The sequence below is a fragment of the Mustela nivalis genome (assembly GCF_964662115.1).
Source record: "Mustela nivalis genome assembly, chromosome: 6".
Taxonomy (NCBI): Eukaryota; Metazoa; Chordata; class Mammalia; order Carnivora; family Mustelidae; genus Mustela; species Mustela nivalis.
In genome coordinates, this window is record NC_139025.1 from 119,493,865 (window position 1) to 119,518,641 (window position 24,777).

General features: G+C 38.1%; 1 protein-coding gene across 2 annotated transcripts in view; it reads left to right on the plus strand.

Annotated features, from left to right (window-relative positions):
* TUBGCP5 (tubulin gamma complex component 5) overlaps positions 1-11,197 on the plus strand; it is a 107,578-nt gene extending 96,381 nt beyond the window's left edge. For both annotated transcript variants that reach the window (XM_082735991.1, XM_082735992.1), the window contains 2 exons: positions 7,223-7,323; positions 8,762-11,197. In XM_082735991.1, the coding sequence (XP_082592117.1) occupies positions 7,223-7,323; positions 8,762-8,808 (148 nt within the window). In that variant the 3' untranslated portion in view covers positions 8,809-11,197. The remainder of the gene's footprint in view (positions 1-7,222; positions 7,324-8,761) is intronic.
* Positions 11,198-24,777: the final 13,580 nt, after the last annotated feature.

Consider the following 24,777-nt stretch of genomic DNA (forward strand, 5'->3'; position numbering starts at 1 on the left):
AGAACCGCTAACACTGAGCTTGGCCCCCTAGCAAGGGAAGTGCAATTTCACCACCACAAGGGCACCTGAGAATCAGCACAATTGGCCTCTCCCCAAGATGACCAACAGGAACATCCAATCAGCACCAAATTCACTGATCATACAGAACTGCACAACTTCAGCTTGTGGGGAAAACCATATATAACATTTGCAGTTTATTATTCTTTAGTCTTTCAGTTTTATTTTTTCTATGCTATTTTCTTATTTTTTCAATTATTTTAACTTTTACATGTATGTTTTATATACATATACTTACTTTTATACATTGTATATTTTATCTTACTTTACTTTTATTTTACTTTTTTATTTTACTTTATTTTCATATATATTTTTTCCTTCCTTTTGTATTTAGGAATCTCATTTCTTTTAATAAGCAGGCCAAAATAAACCCAGGATCTAGTATTTTGTTTCATTCAGTTTATCTGTGGGTTTTTTTTTTTTTTCTTATTTTGTCTTGTTTTTATTTTCTTCTGGTTTGTTTTGTTATTTTTTTTTTCTGTTGTTCTTATTGGTATGTTGTCTTTTCTCTTTCTTTTATTCTTTTCTGGACATAATGACCAGATGGAGAAATTCAGCATGAGAGAAAGAACAGGGGTAGCACTCAATGCCAGGGATTTAAATATGGATATAAGTAAGATGTCTGAACTAGAATTTGAAGTGATTAAAAAGATACTGGCTGGGCTTGAAAAAACCATAGGAGACACTATAAAATCCCTTACTGGAGAAATAAAAGCTAAAATTTAATCAGGCCAAAACTAAAAATGCTATTACTGGGATGCAGTCAAAACTGGAGTCTCTAATGCCAAGGATGAATGAGGCAGAGGAGAAGTTAGTGATACAGAAGACAAAATGATGGAAAATAAGGAAGCCACTCCACTCAAAGCAATGGACAGATCATCTAAGCAGAAAATCAGCAAGGAAACAAGGGCTTTGAAAGACATAATGGACCAGATGGACTTCACAGATATATTCAGAGCATTTCATCCTAAAGCAACAGAATACACATTCTTCTCAAGTACGCATGGAACATTCTCCAGAATAGATGACATACTGGGTCACAAATCAGGTCTCAGCTGGTACTAGAAGACTGAGATTATGCCATGCCTACTTCAGACCATAGTGCTTTAAAATTTGAATTTAATCACCAGAGAAAATTTGGAAGGAACACAAACACTTGGAGGTTAAAGAGCATCCTACTAAGGAATGAATGGGTCAACCATGAAATTAAGAAGAATTTTAAAAACATGTGGAAGAAAATGAAAACATGACAGTTCAAAAACACTTCAGCTACAGCAAAACTGATTATAAGAGGGAAGTATATAACAATACAAGCCTTCCTCAAGTAGCAAGAAAAGTTTCAAATTCAGAACCTAGACTTACACCTAAAGGATCTGGGAAAAGAGTAGCAAAGCCTAACGAGCAGGAGATGAGAAATAAAAATTATAGCAGAAATCAATGACATAGAAATAAAAAAATAATAATGAAACTAGTAGCTGTTTCCTTCAAAGAATTAATAAGATTGATAACCCACTAGCCAGATGATCAAAAAGAAAAGAGAAAGGACCCAAAGCAATAAAATCATGAATGAAAGAGGAGAAATCAGAACCAACACTGGAAAAAAACCAAATGATTATAAGAGAATATTATGAACAACTATATGGCAACAAATTGGGCCATCTGGAAGAAATGGATGCATTCCTAGAAACTTATAATTACCAAAACTAAAACAGGAAGAAATAGAAAACCTGAATAGACCCCTAACCAGCAAAGAAATTGAAGCAGTACTCAAAAATCTCCCAACAAGCAAGAGTCCAGGGCCAGATAGCCTCCCAGCAGAATTCTACCAAAAATTTAAAGAGTTAATACCTATTATTCTGAAGCTGTGTGAAAAAACAGAAATGAAAGGAAAACTTCCACACTCACTCTATGAGGCCAGCATTACCTTGATCCCAAAAACTAAAGACCCCACCAAAAGAGAATTACCAACCAAATCTCTGATGAAGATGGGTGCAAAAATTCTCACCAAGATACTAGCTAATAGAATCTAACCATACAAATAATATATTATATATTAATAAAAAATATAAGAAAAAGAAGTCAACAATACATCAAAAGGATTATTCAGCAGGACCAAGTGGGATTTATTCCTGGTCTGCAGATGTTGTTCAACATCCACAAATCAATCAAGATCATGCACCATATTAATAAAAGAAAAGACAACAACATGATTCTCTCAATTGATGCAGAAAAAGCATTTGACAAAATAGAGCATCCTTTCTATATTAAAATCTTCAAAAAGTATGGATAGAGGGAACATTCCTCAACATTCAGAAGACCCACAGCAAATGTCATCCTCAAGGGGGGAAAACTCAGAGTTTGTCCCCTAGGGTCAGAAACATAACAGGGATGTCCATTCTCACCACTGTTGTTCAACATTGTACTGGCAGTTCTAGCCTCAACAGTCAGAAAACAAAAAGAAATAAAAGGTATCCAAATTGACAAAGAAGTCAAACTTTCACTCACAGATGACATGATAATCTATGTTGAAAACCTAAAAGACTCCACCCAGAAACTGTTAGGACTCATACAGGAATTCAGCAAAGTGGCCGATATAAAATCAATGTACAGAAGTTGATCACATTTCTGTATACCAACAATGAGACATAAGAAAGAAAAATCAAGGAATTGATCCCATTTACAATTGCACCAAAAACCATAAGATACTTAGGAATAAACCTAATCAGAGAGGAAAAGGATCTGTACTCCGAAAACTATAGAACACTTAAGAAAAAAATGGATAAACAATCCATGCTTATGAATTAGAAGAACAAATACTGTTTAAAATGTCTGCTACCCAGAGCAATCATCCCTACTGAAACACCACTCGCATTTTTCACAGAGCTGTAGCAAACAATCCTAAAATTTGTATGAAAGCTAGAAAAGACCCTGAGTAGCCAAAGGAATGTTGAAAAAGAAAGCCAGAGCTGGAGGCATCCCAGTTCCAGACTTCACACTGTATTACAAACTGTAATCATCAAGACAATATGGTACTGCCATAAGAATAGACACAAAGATCATGGAACAGAGTAGATAACCCAGAAATGGACCCTCAACTGCATGGTCAACTAATCAACAAAGCAGGAAAGAATATCCAGTGGAGAAAAGACAGTCTCTTCAACAGATAGTATTGGGAAAATAGGACAGCCACATGCAGAATGAAACTGGACCACTTTCTTACCCCATAAATAAAATAAACTCAAAATGAATGAAAGACCTAAATGTGAAACAGGAATCCATTAAATTCCTAAAAGAGAACAGAGGCAGCAACTTCTTGCTAGACACATCTCCAAAGGCAGGGGAAAGAAAAGCAAAAATTAACTATTGGGAGTTCATCGAGATAAAAAGCTTCTGCACAGCAAAACTTCAGCAAAACTAAAGGCAGCCTATGGAATGGGAGAAGATATTCACAAATGACATCAGATAAAGGGCTAGTATCCAAACTTAAAAGGGACACCTGGGTGCCTTGGTCCTTAAGTGTCTGGCTTCAGCTCAGGTCAGGATCCCAGGACCCTGCTTCTCCACTGCCTGCCACTCCCCCTACTTGTGCTCTCTCACTCTCTAAGTCTGTCTCTGACAAATAAAATCTTATTAAAAAAAAAAAAAAAGAAGAAGAAGAAGAACTTACCAAACTCACCCCCAAAAAACAACCCAGTCAAGAAATGTGCAGAAAACATTAAAGAGATTTCTCCAAAGAAGACATACAAATGGCCAGTAGTCACAGGAAAAAATGCTCAGTATCACTCAGTATCAGGGAAATAGAAATCAAAACCACAATGAAATACCACCTCATACCAGGCAGAATGGCTAAAAATTAGCCAGTCAGGAAGGAACAGATGTTGGCAAGGATGTGGAGAAAGGGGAATCCTCTTACATTGTTGGTGGGAATGTAAATGGTGCAGTCACTCTGGAAAACAGTATGGAAGTTCCTCGAAAAGTTAAAATAGGGGCGCCTGGATGGCTCAGTGTGTTAAGTCACTGCCTTCGGCTCAGGTCATGATCTCAGGGTCCTGGGATCGAGCTCTGCATCGGGCTTTCTGCTCAGTGGGGAGCCTGCTTGCTCCTCTCTCTCTGCTGTCTCTCCGCCTACTTGTGATCTCTTTCAAATAAATAAAATCTTTTTTTTTTTAATTTTTTATTTTTTATAAACATATATTTTTATCCCCAGGGGTACAGGTCTGTGAAACACCAGGTTTACACACTTCACAGCACTCACCAAATCACATACCCTCCCCAATGTCCATAATCCCACCCCCTTCTCCCAAACCCCCTCCCCCCAGAAACCCTCAGTTTGTTTTGTGAGATTAAGAGTCACTTATGGTTTGTCTCAAATAAATAAAATCTTTAAAAAAAAAAAAAAAGTTAAAATAGAGCTACCCTACAGCCCAGAGCCACCCTATAGCCCAGCAGTTGTACCACTACATATTTATCCAAAGGGTACAGACATAGTGATTTAAAAGGACACATGCACCCCCATGTTCATACTAGCAATGTCCACAATAGCCAAAATATGGAAAGAGCCGAGATGTCCATCAACAGATAAATGAGCAAAGAAGATGTGGTGTATACACATACACACACACACACAGAATGGTATATTACTCAAACATCAAAAAGAATGAAATCTTGCCATTTGCAACAACATATGGATGGAACTAGAGGGTATCATGCTAAGTAAAATAAAAATAAGAGCAAAAGAGGGAGACAAATCATAATGAACAACTATAGGGAACAAACTGAGGGTGGCTGGTGGAGAGGTGGGTTTAGGGATGGGGTAACTAGGTGATGGACATTAAGGAAAGGACTTGAAGTTAAGAGCAGTGGATGTTGAATGCAATTGAGGAATCACTGATTCTACCACAGAAACTAATAATACAGGATATGTTAATTAAATTGAATTTAAATTTTAAAAAAATTTTAAACTGGCTTTATTCTCAAAACTTTTTTGTAAAGTACATTCTGGGAGTCTTTTTACATCTTGGTGCAATATATTACATATCATTTATATCACATATCCCATGTCACATATCACATATCATATATTACATATACGAAAGTAAGAGTTGAACTTTTTCATTTTAACTAGGCAGCATCAAAAGTGTGCAGTTTTTTTTATGAGTTGTAATACAATTACCTGAAAATTTTAATTGGGACAAGTAGATATTCTTAGATTGCATTCATGTTTACTTGTAAAAGTTTTGTTAATTATGAATACTTTGAAACATACACAATTAGAGCAAACTGCCTAACAAACTCTAGGTGCCCAACTCCATTCATAACTTGCTGAATTATTTTAAAGCAAATTCTGGATGTCTTGATAGAGTATTGTCCAGAATCATACAGAAAGACAGATGCCATAAAGTCAGAGGACAGTTGTGGAGCCAGGAGCTTGCTTTTCATATCTAAAGTGCCATCCTCTACTGTTAATGTACCGTTCAGTAGTTTGTCCCTGTCTTGTTCATAAAATTCATGATAATTCCTCTGTTACTTCCATAAAATGAAAGTGCAAGTCTGATTGACCAGACTGTTGGAATAATAGCTTGTACATGTCAGTAAGGAGGTAAAAATTCATGATAGTGCTAATCAAAATTAAAACCTTGGGATGCCTGGGTGGCTCAGTTGGTTAAGCAGCTGCCTTTGGCTCAGGTCATGATCCCAGCGTCCTGGGATCGAGTCCCACATTGGGCTCCTTGCTCCGCAGGGAGCCTGCTTCTCCCTCTGACTCTGCCTTCCACTCTGTCTGCCTGTGCTCGCTCTCGCTCTCTCTCTGACAAATAAATAAAATCTTTAAAAAAAAAAATTAAAACCTTAATCTACGCTGTTTCAGAATGCTCTGAACAAGGAAACTAAGTGTAGTTTAGAATTCTTAATTGCAGGATGAAAATAAAATTCTTACTTGCTTTGTTATGGCTGTCTCAAAGTATGTAAAACACATTTTTCTTTCCATATCACTGGGACATAGAGGTGGAAATAATAACACTGCTGCATTTGCTTGGCTAAAATTGAATTGTTTCAGTTTCTTCAAAAAGTAAATTGTGAGAACAACAACACAGAGTGAGGAAGACTTTAGAAGCATTATGAGCCATTATAGTGTTTATGGAAATTAATTGATCCTGATTCAGATGTAGAGTAGAAGAGTGAAAAATTTCAAAAGCAATGTGAATTTTGAACACTGGTTATTTGGTGATATTAAAAAATCATTGTTAAATATTTTCAAGCAAACGGTATTATGGTGTTTTTTTTTAATATCTTTTCAGCATAACAGTATTCATTGTATTGTGGCTGTTTTAAAAGGAGTCTGTATCTTTACTGTATACACACTGAAATATTTATGACCAAAGGGCTATGAGGTCTCAAATTTGTTTCTAAATGTGGTAGATATGGGCTATGCACAGAGCCTCTTTGCAGTAGATGACTGCTGAGGCTGGATGTGGGTATGTGAGTGTCCTCTGCACTCTCTCCTATGTACGTTCCATATTGTCCATAATAAAGTTTTTATTTTTTTAAAGATTTTATTTTTTATAAATTTTATTTAAATTCAATTTGTTAACATATAGTGTATCATTAGTTTCAGTTAGAGTTCAGTAATTCATTAGTTGCATATAACACCCAGTACTCATTTCATCATGCAGCCTCCTTAATGCCCATCACCCAATTACCCTATCCTCCCACCCGCCCCCCCCCAGCAATTCTGTTTGTTCCCTATAGTTAAGAGTCTCTGATGGTTTGTCTCCTTCTCTGATTTCGTCTTACTTGATTTTTCCTTCCCATTTTTTAATAACTTTAAAATGTAGGGTTTTATATCTTTAATGTATTTGTTGTTTCATAAAGAAGATATGCAAATGAAAAATACAGAAATGTGTAATGGAAAATGGAACATCCCCAGTCATCCAAGCTTCAGAACTCAGTACCACCCAAAAAGAGCATAGTTATATGTCATAATGACTTTTGCCTTCAAATATTTGGAAAATTTATATTTTAAAGTGGGGGAGGAAATTTTATATTTCATAATCTTTAGACTTAGGAAATTAAACTGAAGTACATTTGAAATTAATCCAAAGGCATTTTGTAGCCTACTCTTAACCCTTTATATACTTACTAAATTGCAGTTTACTTTCTTTCCTAGAATGGAATCTATAGAGAAAATGGAGTCCGATTTTAAAAACTGCCATATGTTTCTTGTAACCATTTTAAACAAAGCTGTCTGTAGAGGATCCTTTCCCCATCGTGAGTATACCATGTTAAATTATTAACCGCTTTTATATTTTCTTGTACCTAAGGCTAATGTTACTATTTTGGTACTAATCTCATGAAGAATTAGAAAATTTCACCATTTCCAACATAAAAAAATCCCTCAGCAGTTGTGCCATGCTTCGACTTGTTTTTTCAGAATCACAACGTGGTGAGTGAATATCGGATGTAAAACACTGGGACTAAAGATACTGCTTTTTAGTATATGATATGTTACACTAGTGGATTTCTAGAACTGTTTTGTTTTTGTTTTTTGTTTTTTTTTAAGATTTTATTTATTGGGTGCCTGGGTGACTCAGTGGTTAAGCCGCTGCCTTCAGCTCAGGTCATGATCTCAGGGTCCTGGGATCGAGTCCTGCATCGGGCTCTCTGCTCAGCAGGGAGCCTGCTTCCCTCTCTCTCTCTCTCTGCCTGCCTCTCTGTCTACTGTGATCTCTCTCTGTCAAATAAATAAATAAAATCTTTAAAAAAAAAAAAAGATTTTATTTATTTATTTATGTGACAGACAGAGATCACAAGTAGGCAGAGAGGCAGGCAGAGAGAGGAAGGGAAGCAGGCTCCCCGCTGAGCAGAGAGCCGAGATGTGGGGCTGGATCCCAGGACCCTGGGATCATGACCTGAGCCGAAGGCTGAGGCTTTAACCCACTGAGCCACCCAGGCGTCCCTCTAGAACTATTACTAAGTAAAGCAGATGGCAGACTAGATCTCAGTCATATTTTACTATTACACATAGATTTTATAATTATTTCTTTTCAAAAAATAAGCATTGAGTTTTTGTTTTGTTTTGTTTTGGCGATTTCAAAAACTCCAGGAAAGTACAGGTGTTCAAAATACCATGTGAGGAGACAAGTCTGTGGATTGAGTCACAGGGAGGAGAGAGCTGTTTCATTTGTAGAAACAGAAGACTAAGTAATCTCTCTTTGCACGGCCTTTTTTTTTTTTTTTTTTTTTTTTTTTTTAAGCATGCAGGGTTAATCTCTCCTTTTTCTGCATATTCTAATCATGATGTACTAGTTAAGAATAGCTGAACATTTTTTAAAATTCTGTTAGAAAAATGTTAGAGGAAGCACTGACTTACTCGCCCATTTTTGCTCTGGGTGATTGTTACGCAAAGAGGACCCATTCATAGGTTAGAACATAGCATTTTGTTATGAACTGACTCCGGATTCTATAACATAGGGGACAACTGTGATTTGTTCAGTGAAATGCCAGGTGTTTTGTTTTCAACATTAATTTGAAATACAAAATAAATGCTACTTTTTCAATTTGTATTTAATAAGCCAATTATCATCTTTATTTACATTTAAAATAATTAAAAATTGGAAAGTCAAATACTTTCAGTTCTGAAATTATTGAAGCCTTATTTTCAAATATTTAAACCTATTTTTTAACTTTATCTTTATTCTTTCCACAGTGGAGTCTCTCGCACTGTCACTCATGGCTGGCATGGAACAAAGTTAAATCTCTTTAATGTAGTAAATAACTAAGATTTGATCTTGATACATAAATAATTCCACCACATGCAGCTGAGAAATCAGAATCTCTATTTTGGTTCATTTTAAAAAGTTGTCTATATTGTCTAGACAAGTACATTTATAGGTGTTTTCTTTGGAGATTATCGTATAGTATATAAGCTTATGTGTATAAAATTATATCAATAAAGCAAAATGTATATAAGCTGTTTATACTTATATGTCCTACTGTAAAATACATTTATGTGTATTTAAGTGTGAATTATGTCATATTTGGAAATGCACCCTAAAAGAAAGCATTTTAGATTCTATTCTCCTTTTGCTTGGCCACAGAAACTTTTATATAGTTTTTCTTTGTTTCTGGTTTTTTGTTTTTTTTTTTTTTAGGTCTTACTTAAATTCAAGTAGGTTAACATGTACTCTATTATTAATTTCAGGGGTAGAATTTAGTGATTCATCACCGACAGCTCTACTTCAAGCGCTTTCCTTAATTCCCATCACCCAGTTATCCATCCCTAAAACCCACCTCCCTTCCAGCAACCCTCAATTTGTTCCCTATAGATAAGAGTCTCTTATGATCCCTCTCTGATTTTGTTTTATTTTTCCTTCCCTTCCCCCCTATGTTCATCTGTTTTGTTTCTTAAATTCCATGTAGGAATGAAATCATATGGTATTTGTCTTTCTCTGACTGACTTATGTCCCTTAGCATAATACCCTCTAGTTCCATCCACATGTCATTGAAAATGGCAAGATTTCATTCCTTTTGATGGCTGAGTATATACCACTCTCTCCATATATATCACATCTTTATTCATTCATCTATTGATGGACATTTGTGCTCTTTCCATATTTTGGCTATTGTGGATATTGCTGTAAACATTGGGGTGCATGTGCCCCCTTTGAATCACCATGTCTGTACCCTTTAGATAAATATGTAGTGGTGCAATTGCTGAGTCATAGGGTAGATCTATTTTAACTTTTTGAGGAACCTCCATACTGTTTTCCAGAGTGACTGCACCAATTTGCATTCACACCAACAATGTAAGAGGATTCCCCTTTGTCCACATTCTTGCCAACATCTGTTCTTTCCTGAGTTGTGATTTTACCCATCCTGACCAGCTCATAGTTTCATTGATCTGTTTTATTGGTGTTTGTTGTTGTTTCTTTTTTTTTTTTAACATTTATTTATTTATTTATTTATTTTAGAGAGAAAGCACAGTGGGCAGGGGCAGAGAGTGAGGGAGAGAGAGTCTTAAGCAGACTGCACACTGAGCACAAATCCCAATGCAGCGCTCAATCTCAAAATCCCAAGATCACAATCTTTGCCTAAACCAGGTGTTGAACATTTAACTGACTGTGCCACCCAGGCAGCCTTCTATATCATTATTTCTGTTATATATTATTTTCCTTCTCCTGGCTTTAGGCTTTATTTGCTGTTCTTTTTATAGCTCCTTAAGGTGTAAGTTTAGGTAGCGTTTGAGACTCTTCCTGCCTCTTGAGGAAGGCCTGTATTACAATATACTTACCTCTTAGGTCCACCTTTGCTGCATTGCAAAGGTTTTGGACTGTCATATTTTCATTCTGATTTGCTTCCATGTGTTTTTTTTTTTTTCATTTCTTTTATTTCCTGTTTTACCCATTCTTTCATTAGTATGATGTTCTTTCATCTTCATGCATTTGTAGTCTTTTCAAATTTTTTCTTGTGGTTGACCTCAAGTTTCATAGTGTTGTGATCTGAAAATATGCGTGGTATAATCTTGATCTTTTTATACTTATGGAGTCCTGATTTATGACCCAGTATGTGATCTGTTCTGGAGAATGTTCCATGTGCACTTGAAAAGAATGTGTTTTCTCTGCTTTAGGATGAAATGTTCTGAATATATCTGTTAGGACCATCTCATTCAGTATCACTCAAAGCCATTGTCCTTGTTGATTTTCTGCCTAGGTGATCTGTCTATTGCTGTGAGTGGGGTGTTAAAATCCTCTGTTATCACTGTATTATCAGTGAGTTTCTTTATGTTTGTTATTAATTGATTTATACATTTGGATGCTCCCAAGTTGGGGGCATAAATATTTACAATTATTAGATATACTTGTTTGATAGACCCCTTAATTATAATATAGTACCCTTCTTCATCTCTTATTATAGTCTTTGGTTTAAAATGTAGTCTGGGGGCACCTGGGTGGCTCAGTCATTAAGCATCTGCCTTTGGCTCAGGTCATGATCCCAGGGTCCTGGGATTGAGCCCAACATTGGGCTCCCTGCTCAGCCCGAGACCTGCTTCTCCCTCTCCTACTCCCCCTGCTTGTGTTCCCTCTCTGTGTCAAATGAATAAAATCTTTAAAAAATAAAAAAAAAAAATGTAGTCTGTTATAAACATGGCTACTCTGGCTTTCTTTTGATATCCAGTAACGATAAATGGTTCTCCACCCCCTCACCTTAAATCCATAGGTATCTTTAGGTCTAAAATGAGTCTCTTGTAGGCAGCATATAGACGGTCTTGCTTTTTATTCCTTCTAATACTCTATGTCTTTTGATTGGAGCATTTAGTCCATTTTACATTCAAAGTGACTATTTAAAGATACAAATTCAGTGCTGATGGGTGGGGGTTGGAGGGCAGTAGGGGGAATGGGGTTGCCATCTTCTCTTGATCCCTGAGTTCATACCCACTACTCTTCAGGAAACTCTCACAAAAGATCAATCACCTTTCTTGTGTCCCCAGCTTCCTTCAGATCCCTGCCTTCACCCTGCCTGCTAGGTGGTACAGTACTCCTGTGTTTTATCTCAGGCACGGACTGAGTTTCAAAACTCCAAATTTTAGAGATCCCTGAGGCGCAATGCTGATTCTTTGGGTGGGGGTCTCCCCACGCTTTTGCCATTTGCCAGTTTGTCCCAGAAGTCAGTAGTTTGATAGTACAGCAGTTTGGAGTTTATGGTAAAGATCAGCAAAAAGACAGCACCGTGGTTTGCTGCCCTCACCTAGTGTCTTTGTCCCTATGCAAGGGAACAGGGCAGCTCAGTAGTGCTTATGAGGTCTTTTGTCCCCAGAGCAATTGTGTCCCCTCTCCCAAATGCACTGTAAGCAGGAAAATTGTTTCTTCCTGTGGGACTGTGGGGATCCTGAGACCACACGGCCTGCTCCCAGGCTTCCACCCTCCTTTCCCACTGCCAAACCTACCAGGCAAAACCTCCAAAACTTCAGACTTTGTGCTCCACTGCTTATCAGTGTTTGCGGTAGTAAGCCCCTTTCCTTTTCCCAGGCAGTAGTTTTGGGGAAGAGTTTTTCTTGTGACAATGCTCTTGTTTTTGTTTGTTCGCTTTTACAAATCAGGTCAGATTCTTCGCATTGAGTTAGTTAGAACTTCAGTTTGAATTAAGTTTTCCATTTACTGGTTTGTAAATTGACTTTCTCTTTTTATTTTTTCCATTTTTTAAACTTTTATTTTTAATAATCTCTATACCCAACATGCTCTACTAACTGAGTCACATGCTCTACTAACTGAGCCAGACAGGTTCCTCTACTTTCTACCTTAAAGACAAGTTTATTGAGGTAAAACTTGGGTTAAAGTTAATCTTTTCAGATATGCAGCTCTGTGAATCCTGATGTACCCATTACTCTAGTCAAAATAGAGAAGTTTTATAATCTCCAGAAGTTCTCACATGCCCTTTTGTGTCAGTCTTCCCCCAGCCCCTGGCAACAACTTAATCTGTTCTCTGTCCTGTGGTGTTGTCTCTTCCAGAATATCATATAAAATAAACCATATATTTCTGTGTAGCCATTTGAGGATGGGTTAACATAACACTGCTTTTGAGATTCATCCAGGTTGTTAATTTATGTCTTCTCATTGCTGAACAGTATTGTGTTGTATGAATTGGTATTATTTATTCATAGACCAAGTCATGGACATGTGGATGGGCTCTTGGTTTGGGCCCTCATGAATAGAGCTGCTGTAAACATTTGTGTCAGGTTTTCATGTGAACATAATTTTACTTCCTCTTGGGTAAATGCCTGGGACTGGGCTTGGTAGGCCATGATAAGTATTTGTTTAATATTATAGAAAACCTTTTTCCAAAGTGGTTATACCATTCTATATTCCCACCAACAAAGTATGAAAATTCCAGTTGTTCTGCATTCACATCAGGTCTCCATATTGTCAGTTTCTTGTTTTATTTTGCCACTTTAATAGGTGTGTAAATGGTTTGTAATTGTGCCGAATTTTTTAAATTTATTTTTTAGTAATCTCTACACCCATTGTGGGGCTTGAACTCACAACCCTGAGATTAAGAGTTGCATGCTCTTCTGGCTCTTCTAAGCCAGGCAGGTGCCCCTAATTATGTTGAATTTTCTAAAATTTACTTTTTAGGGCACTTACGTGGCTCAGTCCGTTAAGTGTCTGCTTTTGACTCGGGTCATGATCCCAGAGTCCTAGGTTCGAGTACCACATTAGGCTCCCCACTCAGCAAGGTGCCTGCTTCTCCCTCTACCCTTCCCCTGCTTGTGCTTGCTCTTTTTCTCTTCAAATTCATAAATAAAATCTTATAAATAAATAAAAATTAAAATTTACTTTTTAGAATTGAGATATAACATATATAGTAAAATGTACAGATCTTACAGCTGTAGTTTGATAAGTTTTGACAAATGTGGATACCTGTGTAACCAAAAAAGCTATAGAACATTTCCATTACCCTAGAAAGCTGCCTCTTGCCCCTTTGGCATGATGCCCTACCCAGAGGCAGCCACTGCTCCAGTTTACATCAATATACATTAGTTTTGCTTATTGTTAACTTTATATAAATGGAATCATATACCATGAATCCTTTTAAGTCTGGTTTCTTTTTCATCAGCATAAAGATCTTGAAATGGTTGTTGTGTATGTCAACAATGTGTTTCTTTTTTAGAAATGCACTTTATTTTGGGGGACAGTTCTGGGTTCACAGCAAAATTCACTGAGGAAGGTAGAGATTTCCCATATACCCGCTCTCCTTGCACATCCTCCCATACTATCAACATCTTGTACCAGAGCTATACATTTACTTATATATTTATTATAGTCAGTGAACCTACATTATTAACACATTCTCACCCAAAGTCCATTCTTTACATTAGGATTAACTTTTGGTGTTACACATTCTGTGGTTTTTGACAAGTGTATAATGACTTGTACCTACCACTATAGTGTCCTATAGAGTAGCTTTACTGCCCTAAAAATCCCTTACTGTTCCATCTATTCATTCTTCTATCCCTCCAGCCCTGACCTTTTTACTTTTTCTGGTTTTGCCTTTTCCAGAATGTCATATAATATAAATAATCCAGTTCTCGCACCATTTGTTTAAAAACAGTTCTTTCCCCATTAACTTTTTTGGCATTTTAGTTTTAAAAAATCAATCTATTTCTGAACTCCTCTGTTTCATTAATCTGTTTCTCTTTTTGCCAGTACCACACTAATCTTGATTAGTGTGGCTTTATAGAAAGTCTTGAAATGAGGTAATGAAGTCCTCTAATACTGTCCTTCGAGATTACTTTGATTATTCCAGGTCTTTTGCATATTCATAAAAATTTTAGAATCAGCCTGTCATTGACAAAATGCCTGCTGTAATTAATTTGGGTTCTGCTGATTTTGTATGTCATTTGGAAAGAACTGACATCCACATGGAATCTTCTACTTCATAAATATGGTATATCTTTTCATTTTGATATTTATTCTCTCTGAATAATGCTTTATAGTTGCTCTGAGCAACTTTATAGTTGTCAGTGTAAAGATCTTGTATATCTTGTATTAAATGCATCCCTATGTTAATATTTTCAATGTTATATTTTATGATCTTTGGCTTCTAGTATTTTATTATAAAAATTTCAATAAAAAAAATTTTCAATCATACAGGAAAGTTGAAAGAATTTTACAATGAACCCACCACCTAGTTTTATCCTATAAATACCACTTTATTATATTTGCTTATTTAAAATTTTTCAGGATGCTGCTCTAATATAGAAATACTTTTTATATTGACCTTGAATCTTACGAACTTATTAAATTCACTTATTTGTTTTAGTAGTTTGAAATTCCTTTATATTTTCAACATACACAATTATGTCACTTATGAATAAAGACAGTTTTTACTTATTTTCCAATCTTTATGCCTTTTATTTCTTTTTCCTCTTTATTGCACTGGCTAGAACCTCCAGTATAATATTGCAGAAGTGTTGGGAGCAAATAGGTTTACCTTGTTCCTGACTTTAGAAGTAAAAGCATTTGATCTACCATTAAGTATGGCATTTTTTTACAGGTTTTTTTTTTATTAGGTTGAGAAAGTATTTTTCTATTCCTAGTTTGTTGAGAGTTTTTAATCATGAATGGTTGTTGGATTTTTTTCAAATATACTTCCACATCTATTAAGATGATAAGATGGTTTTTGTCCCTTCTGTTGTTAATATGTGATTACATTGTTTGATTTTCAAATGTTGAGTCAACCCTGCATTTATGAGATAAATCCTCTCGTAAATTTGATTTACTTAAATACTTGATATCATTAGGGAATTTGGGGTCCATCTAATGAGGGATTTTTTTCTGTAATTTTCTTTTCTTGCAGTCCCCTATAAATTTGTTATCAGGGTTATGTCGTACTCATAAAATGTTTTATCCCTTTTATCGCCTTATGCCTTAATTGTTCTCATTATTTAGCCTCAACTTTCTTTTGGTTTAATTTCCTTTTTTTTTTTTTTTTCTTGAGTCTAACCAAATGGGCCTCCAACTTAACACTTTCTCTTCAGGAGTATCTTTCAGAATCTTTGTTCAGTTTTTTTGACTACCAGCTGTTGTGCTGTTGGATCTTTGATATCTTACCGTACACATGCATAGGTTAGGAATCAAAGATCCAAGAAGAGTTTAATATCTGAAGTCCAAGGTCAATGAGACTTCAGCTTTCTGGTTGAGATTGGTCTGCTCTGTGCTGTGCATTCTGGAAATGCTCTCAGAGAAAGCCATATAGATGTGGGTCTCACCTAGTATCATTCCCTTTTCAAGGGTAAGTGCCCTTAATTTTTGCCTTCTTTTGTTCATTCTCTAATTTTTAGTGACCTGTCAAGCTTATTAATCTTTTGTCAGAATAATGTTTTGTCAGAATTTGTATTTTACAGTTCTAAAGTTGTTTTTTTTTTTAATTTCCCATTTCTTTCCTGAAATACCTATTTTCTTTGCCATGTATGCCATCTAGTCCTGCAAATTCCTCAACACACCTGTAATTATTTCAAAGTACTTGGCTGTTTTTCCTCAATTATGACATTTTTTTTTGTATGTATCACACTTAGTTAAATGTCTTTATGTTTTGAGAGTTTATTCTAGATGTCTATAAAAGAACATTGCACAACTATTTGGTACTTACCCCAAAGATACAGATGTAGTGAAAAGAAGGGCATTCTGTACCCCAGTGTTCATACCAGCAATGGCCACAGTTGCCAAACTGTGGAAAGAGCCAAGGTGTCCTTCAATGGACCAAATGGATAAAGAAGATATGGTCCATATATACAGTGGAGTATTATGCCTCCATCAGAAAGGATGAATACCCAACTTTTGTATCAACATGGATGGGACTGGAAGAGATTATGCTGAGTGAAATAATTCAAGCAGAGAGAGTCAATTATCGTATAGGTTTGCTTACTTGTTGAGCATAAGGAGTAACACCGAGGACATGGGGAGATGGAGAGAAGTGAGTTGGGGGAAATTGGAGGGGGAGACAAACCCTGAGAGACTGTGGACTCTGAGAAACAAACTGAGGGTTTTGGAGGGGAGGAGTGGCGGGGGGGGGGGGGGGTTGGGTGAGCCTGGTGGTGGGTATTATGGAGGGCATGGAGCACTGGGTGTGGTACATAAACAATGAATTCTGGAACACTGAAAAGAATTTTTTAAAAAAATTGCACATTATAACATAATATTACTTTATTCCAGAGAATACAAGTCTGTCCTTGGCAGTATTGTGATTTAGAATAATAAATACATATATTTGGTCTTTGTCCCATTCCTGGCACAGATCTCCCAAAACCCTTAGGATTTCCTATGGTGGAAACAATAAATGTATCTTTTGCTATGTTAGGTGACTTTTATAAACTTTCTGGGTAACCTAAGGATGAAGGTTAGTCACCAGAGGAACCAACTATGTGATTAGAGGGTTGGAAGTTTCAGTCTCACTTCTCGCCTTTGGGGAGGGGAAAAGAACTAAAAAAAAATTTTTTTTTTTTTTTGAAGAACTAAATATTGACTTCAATAACAAATGGCCAAGATTTAATCAATCATGCTTATGTAACAAATCCTTCTTAAATACCTAAAATCAACAGAGTTCAGAGAGAGCTTTTGGGTTGGTGAACACATGGAGGTTCTAGAATTGTGGAGTGCCCAGAGAGGGCATGGAAGCTATGTGCCCCTTCCCCTATGTCTTTTGCACTATGTGTCTCTTTAATCTGGCTGTTGCAGAATTATATCCTTTCATAATAAACTGGTAATCTACTAAGTAAAATGTTTCTCTGAGTTCTGTGAGCCACTCTAGCAAACTAGCCAAACCCAAAGAAGGGATTGTTGGAACCTCTGATTTATATCTGGTAAGTCAGAAGTGACAAATCTGAACTTCCAATTGGTGTCTGAAGTGGGAGTGGAAGGCATTCTTGTAGGACTGTGCCCTTAACTTACAGGAAGCTATTTGCAGGTAGATAGTGTCAGAATTGAGTTGAATTGTAAGATAGCTAGCAGGTGTTGGAAAATTGCTTTGTGTAGGGAAAAAACATATACACATCAGAAATGGAATGCAAAATCTGAGTCCTATATTTTGTGACAGGAAAGAATTTCTCAGATTCCTTCTATTTTTTTTAAAGACTTTATTTATTTATTTGACAGACAGAGATCACAAGTAGATGGAGAGGCAGGCAGAGAGAGACAGAGAGGGAAGCAGGCTCCCTGCTGAGCAGAGAGCCCAACGCGGGACCCGGTCCCAGGACCCTGAGATCATGACCCGAGCCGAAGGCAGCGGCCCAACCCACTGAGCCACCCAGGCGCCCCTCTCAGATTCCTTCTAGATTTGAGTTGAATTGCAGCTGGACTTCAGCTTTATATTTAAGTCAGCTGAATTTCCAATCTCTACTCTCCAATATCATTACCTTTTTATCTCATGAGTTTTTGAAATAGGAGGGGTTGAGCTGCCTTTTCAGATATTGTTGGTTTGCCTTTGGATTTAGCTTTGTTAGGACTTCAGAATCCAGTCACTCTGAAAATGAGTAGGCCTACACTCCCAGCTTTCTATCTACTGCCATTTTCGCAAAATGAGGGCAGAATTGGGGGAGGAAATTGTTAGAACAGTGATTGATTTTGTATTTGCAATTTTTGTGTCCAATCCATCTTAGCAGACCACACTGCTTGTTAAAGGCTCAACTGATATAATCCTTCTCATTCCTGTATGTTCCCTCCATTGATGGCAGACTAGATCCTACTGCCAACTCGCATCTTCCCCATTCATCCCTCCCAGGGTGTGGATGTTGCAAAGCTCTTCACTCTTTTACAAAGGGCTTATCTCTCTCTGGAATTCAGTTCAAGTTTCCTGTATAGACCATCTGCACTAATTCCATAGAAGAGTATAAATTTTATTTTGCCTTGTTAACCACAGGAATGAAGGTCTTTAGCGTCTTTTATATCCTAACCCCAAGCAGAAGTATGCAGAACATTTTTTGAGATAGAATTTGAATCAAGTCTCAGACAAATCTCTGATAAAACTGAATAATTGTAGGGCTCCTGGGTGGCTCAGTCGCTTCAGCTCAGGTCATGATCCCAGGATCCTGGGATCCCTCAACAGGGAGTCTGCTTCTCCCTCTCCCTCTGCCCTTCCCCATACCCCAGTGGCCCCACTTGTGCTGGCTGATGTACTTGCTTTCTCACACACATGCTCACTCTCTCAGATAAGATCTTTTTTAGAAAGTGAGTACTTCAGACAAAAGGTTGATATCCAAGATCTATAATAAACTCCTCAAACTCAACACATACAAAACAGGTAATCATATCAAAAAATGGGCAGAAGATATGAACAGACACTTCTCCAATGAAGACATACAAATGGCTATCAGACTACATGAAAAAATGTTCATCATCACTAGCCATCAGGGAGATTCAAATGAAAACCACATTGAGATATCACCTTACACCAGTTAGAATGGCCAAAATTAGCAAGACAGGAAACAACATGTGTTGGAGAGGATGTGGAGAAAGGGGAACCCTCTTCCACTGTTGGTGGGAATGCAAGTTGGTGCAGCCTCTTTGGAGAACAGTGTGGAGATTCCTCAAGAAATTAAAAATAAAACTTCCCTATGGCCCTGCAATTTTACTATTGGGTATGTACCCCAAAGATACAGATGTAGTGAAAAGAAGGGCCATCTGTACCCCAATGTTTATAGCAGCAATGGCCATGGTCACCAAACTGTGGAAAGAACCAAGATGCCCTTCAACGGATGAATGGATAAGGAAGATGTGGTCCATATACACTATGGAGTATTATGCCTCCATCAGAAAGGACGAGTACCCAACTTTTGTAGCAAGATGGACGGGACTGGAAGAGATTATGCTGAGTGAAATAAGTCAAGCAGAGAGAGTCAATTATATGGTTTGTGGAGCATAACAAATAGCATGGAGGACAGGGGGAGTTAGAGAGGAGAAGGGAGTTGGGGGAAATTGGAAGGGGAGGTGAACCATGAGAGACTATGGACTCTGAAAAACAATCTGAGGGTCTTGAAGGGGTGGGGGTGGGAGGTTGGGGGAACCAGGTGGTGGTATTATAGAGGGCACGGATTGCATGGAGCACTGGATGTGGTGCAAAAACAATACTGTTACGCTGAAAATAAATTAATTAATTTAAAAAAAACATAAAGTGAGTACTTGTAAATACATCAGTATTTCAAAAACCTGGAACTCTAAATACCTTAACTAAATTTTCAGCCTCCTTGCAACTAGGTATAACCATGTAAGAAAGTTCCTTGCCCTCTGCTTCTCTTCCTTCCTCCTATGGGCTGGAAGGTGGACAGTTTCGCCAACCAGAACTCCATTTCCATTTGAACTTGGAAACAAGGGCACCACCAAAGGCAATGGCAGAGCAAATTTAAGTAACCTGTATTGTGAACAACCTTAGGGTGTGGAGCCACTCCTCCACCCTGAATCACCGTCTGATCTCTGCACTATTATGGGAGAGAGAATATACTACTTTCTTCACAGAAATGTAGTTTGGTCTGTTACAAAAGTGAAATTATGCTCTAACTCAGTGGTTTCCCAACATTTTGTCTCCTCAGTAAAAATTTAGAAATCTGTACTCTCCGACTTTACACCATATCTATATTTGACCTATTTTAATTATTTTAAGAGTTACCAAGGAAATATTAGCAAGTTTAAATTGGAGAAAAAGGGGCGCCTGGGTGGCTCAGTGGGTTAAGCCGCTGCCTTCAGCTCAGGTCATGATCTCAGGGTTCTGGGATCGAGTCCCGCATCAGGCTCTCTGCTCAGCAGAGAGCCTGCTTCCTCCTCTCTCTCTCTGCCTGCCTCTCTGCCTACTTGTGATCTCTCTCTGTCAAATAAATAAATAAAATCTTTAAAAAAAAAAAAATTGGAGAAAAAGGGGTGCCTGGGCGGGTCAGTCAGTTAAGTGACCGGCTTGAATCTTAATCTCAGGGTATTGGGATGGAGGCCTGCATTGGGCTCCCAGCTCAGCAGGAATTCTGCTTGTCCTTCTCCCTCTGCCCCTCCCCCAAATCCTGTGCAAGCTCACTCTCTCTCTCTCTCTTGCTCTAAAATAAAATCTTTTTAAAAAATAAAATAAATTTGAAGAAGAATAAACTATAACTGTCACCAGTTGGTTTCTTTGAGAAGCAGCCTCCAAGATGGAGTTAGACCTGCAGATTGCCCAGTGGAAAGAAGGGAAAGGTAGACTGGCCAAAGAGAAAAGTCAGCCTGTGGTATAAGTCAGCCAAATTAACCCATCAGTTTATCTTTTTTTTTTTTAAGATTTTATTTATTTATTTGACAGAGAGAAATCACAAGTAGTCGGAGAGGCAGGCAGAGAGAGAGAGAGGGAAGCAGGCTCCCTGCTGAGCAGAGAGCCCGATGCGGGACTCGATCCCAGGACCCTGAGATCATGACCCGAGCCGAAGGCAGCGGCTCAACCCACTGAGCCACCCAGGCACCCCCCATCAGTTTATCTTATTTGAAGAAATTGCCACTGCTCCCCACACCTTCAGTGACTACCATCCTGATTAGTCAGTAGCCATCAACATCAAGGCAGGACCCTCCACCAGCAAAAGATTATGATAAAAGATTATGAAGGTCAGATGATGGTCAACATTTTTTAGCAATAAAGTCTTTTATAATTGACATGTGTATATTGTTGTTTTTAGACACCTAACACTTGCTATTGGAAGCTTAATAGATACAGTATAGTGTAAACATGACTATTATATCCACTGGGAAATCAAAAAATTAATTTGACTTATTTTATTACAAAATTTGCTTTGTTGCTATGGACTGGAACTGAACCTGTGATTATCTACGAGGTATGCTTGTAAAAAGAACTTTACCAAAAGAGTCAACCCATCATTGTTTAAAACTCAAGTCCATCATGACTGCTTTATGGATGGTGTTGACATAACAGGACCAGGTCTCAAGAAACTTCACATATCTTACACTTGTTAGGTTATACTGGTGTATTTTCTTGAGACCTGGAAGTAGTTCTTCATCTTCTGACATCTGAAGGGCCCCTCACTGAATTTCTTCCAAAACTTTGGAGTAAAGCCCCAGATCTTTGCTTCTCCCAGGAGGAGTTGTACCCAGACTTTGCCATCTACATGCAGAAAATGCTGGTGATGCAAGATGACTGAGATTGTATCTTAGGTGGGGACTAGGAGCATGGGCGACGGTGGATCCCTGGTGCTCAGCTCTGAGGCTACTTGGATTTTAGTGGTTGCTTTTAAAAATAAGTACTAAAAAAAAATACCAAGAAGTCTACAAAGAAAATGGAAAATTTGAAGAAGATTAATTTCATTTAAGATATAATAGCTAGTTTACAAAAATTCCTCAGAACTAATAGTATGTACCAACAGTTGGCCCAAAGTGAAGCTAGATTTTACATTTATTGATAATGGTCAAAGTTATTTTCCATTTTGAAGCTTCCCAGGCACATGAAAATACATTTTTCAGACAGCCAAATCTAAGACAACATTTATGGGCAACAGCATGTAAAACTCTATGTAGGAGAGAGGAGTTAAAACAGTGGAGAAGTAGGGGGACCCTGGATTTTCCTTATCCATCAAACACAGCTCTATTGAGGTTAGATCACTCAGAATACCCAGGAAATCCATCTGAGGATTGGAAGGATTTCCACTATTGGAGGGAGACAATGTGACAGGAGCAAAATATGTGGACGTGATTTGGTGGGGAGAAAAACTGTCATGGTGCAGAGAGGAGGGAGTCCCTTCCACTGGGAGAATAAAGGGAGAGAAGGAATGGTTGAGAGTATGGCCTTGGGTCCACACCATAAGAGAGCCCTCTCAGTACCAACAACTGGTGAGTAAAGAGAAAGTATCACAGGTTTTTTGCAAACAGTATGTATGGATCTCAAACTTTGGTTTTGGAAGTACATGACTTTTGCTGGAGCAGAGCTGTTGCTAGTGCACAAAGTGGTGTAGGGTTCTCCTGGGTTGCACTGGGAGAAAACATCCCTCCTCCTGGAATACATTTGGTGGAGGATCTATTGCCTCGCCAAGGACAAAAGACCCTATAGGTACCAGCAAACGGCCTTCTATTGGCAGGGGACAGAGGGTGGCTAACCTATTCGATGCTTTTTACAGTCCTACAACATACATTCTGTACACTGTGCAGGTATGGGATTGTTTTTCTGGGACAAAGTACACTGGACATAGCATGTCGGGGAGCCTCTACTCCAGAGAAGTGAGTGAATCCACGAGGTAACTGGTCCTTTAAGATTTGGAGTTTTGAATCCCAGCCATGTGCCAAAGGTAAGATGCAAGAGAGCTGTGGGGCCAGATGTGCTGGCAGCCCTCGCTTTTCTGGGAGGGCTCTCTGAATAGTTGAGAGGGGTGGCGGGAGCCTCTGTCCAGGGACAAGAGTGAGATGACACCATTGTCCCTCCAGACCAACATGATCAAAATACAGAGAAAAACACAACAGCCTGCAGTAGAGGTGGGAGCTGCTTATACCAAACCCCATCCCCCAGTGCCTGGAAAGTGCATATATACTGGAGCAGGACTATGAGCCAGCAAGTAGGCCTCTTCCTCAGAAGACCAGCACAGGCAGCAAATGCAACAAATCTACTGATCATACACTGCTTCAAAGAGTCTGGCAGTTCTGGTGGAAATGGGATCAGGCTCTATATTTTTTCTTTTGTAATCATATTGTTTTTTAGTTTGTTTTTTCATTTACTTTTCTCTTAAAAAAAGAGAAGGGGAGATATCAGAAGACAAACAGAATAGAGAGAAAGCCTCCATAAGCTGGTGCCTGGAAAGTGATAACACCAGAGCACAAAAGCATCCTGTACCAGGGACCAGGCAAAAACTCGCAGAGTGGTAGTGGCAGGGAAAGGGCCCTAAAGAAGTACTCAGAGAGGATCCAGGAGCTGCTGGTGCCCCTCTGCAAGCACAGGCTGCTTGCAATTGAATTGTATTTCACTTTTAAATTTTATTTTATTTTTTCAGTGTTCGAGATGCATTGTTTATGCACCACACACAGTGCTCCATGCAGTACGTGCCCTCCTTTATACCCACCACCAGGCTCACGCATCCCTCCAATACCCTCCCTTCCAAAACCCTCAGTTTGTCTCTGAGTCCACAGTCTCTCATGGTTCTTTTCCTCCTCCAATTTCCCCCAATTCACTTTCCCCCAACTTCCTTTCCTTCTCCTAATCTCCTCCGTGTTATTCCTTATGCTCCACATGAGTGAAACCATATAATAATTGACTATCTCTGCTTGAATTATTTCACTCAACATAATATCCTCCAGTCCCATCCATGTTGGTGCAGTAGTTGGGTATTCATCCTTTCTGATGGAGGTGTAATATTTTATTGTGTATATGGACCATATCTTCTTTATCCATTCATCCATTGAAGGACATCTTGGCTCTTTTCATAGTTTGGTATTGTGGCTATTACTGTTCACTACACTTTTCACTACATCTGTATCTTTGGGGTAAATACCCAATAGTGCAGTTTCAGGGTCATAGAGTAGCTCTATTTTTAATTTCTTAAGGAATCTCCACACTGCTTTCCAAGGTGGCTGCACCAATGTTTATTCCCACTAACAGTGTAAGAGGGTTCCCCTTTCTCCACAATCTCTCCAACACTTATTGTTCCTTGTCCTGTTAATTTTGGTCATTCTAACTGGTGTAAGGTGGCATCCTAATGTGGTATTGATTTTAATTTCTGTGGTGGCTAATGATGATGAACATTTATTCATGTGTCTGATAGCCATTTGTATGTCTTCTTTGGAGAAGTGCCTGTTCATGTCTTCTGCCCATTTTTTGACATACCTGTTTTTTGGGTGTTGAGTTTGAGGAGTTCTTTATAGATCTTGGATATCAACCCTTTGCCTGTAGTGTCATTTGTGAATACCTTCTTCCATTCCGTGGGTTGTCTCTCTATTTTGTTGATTGTTTCCTTTGCTCTGAAGAAGCTTTTGATGTTAATAAAGTCCCAAAAGTTCATATTCACTTTTGTTTTCTTTTACCTTTGGAGACACGTCTTGAAAGAAGTTGCTCTGGCTGATGTCAAGGAGGTTACTGCCTATGTTCTCCTCTAGGTTTTGATAGATTCCTGCCTCATGTTGAGGTCTTTTATCCATTTCAAGTTTATCTTTGTGTATGATGTAAGAGAATAATTGAGATTCATTCTTCTATTCATAGATGTCCAATTTTCCCAGCACAATTTTCCCACTG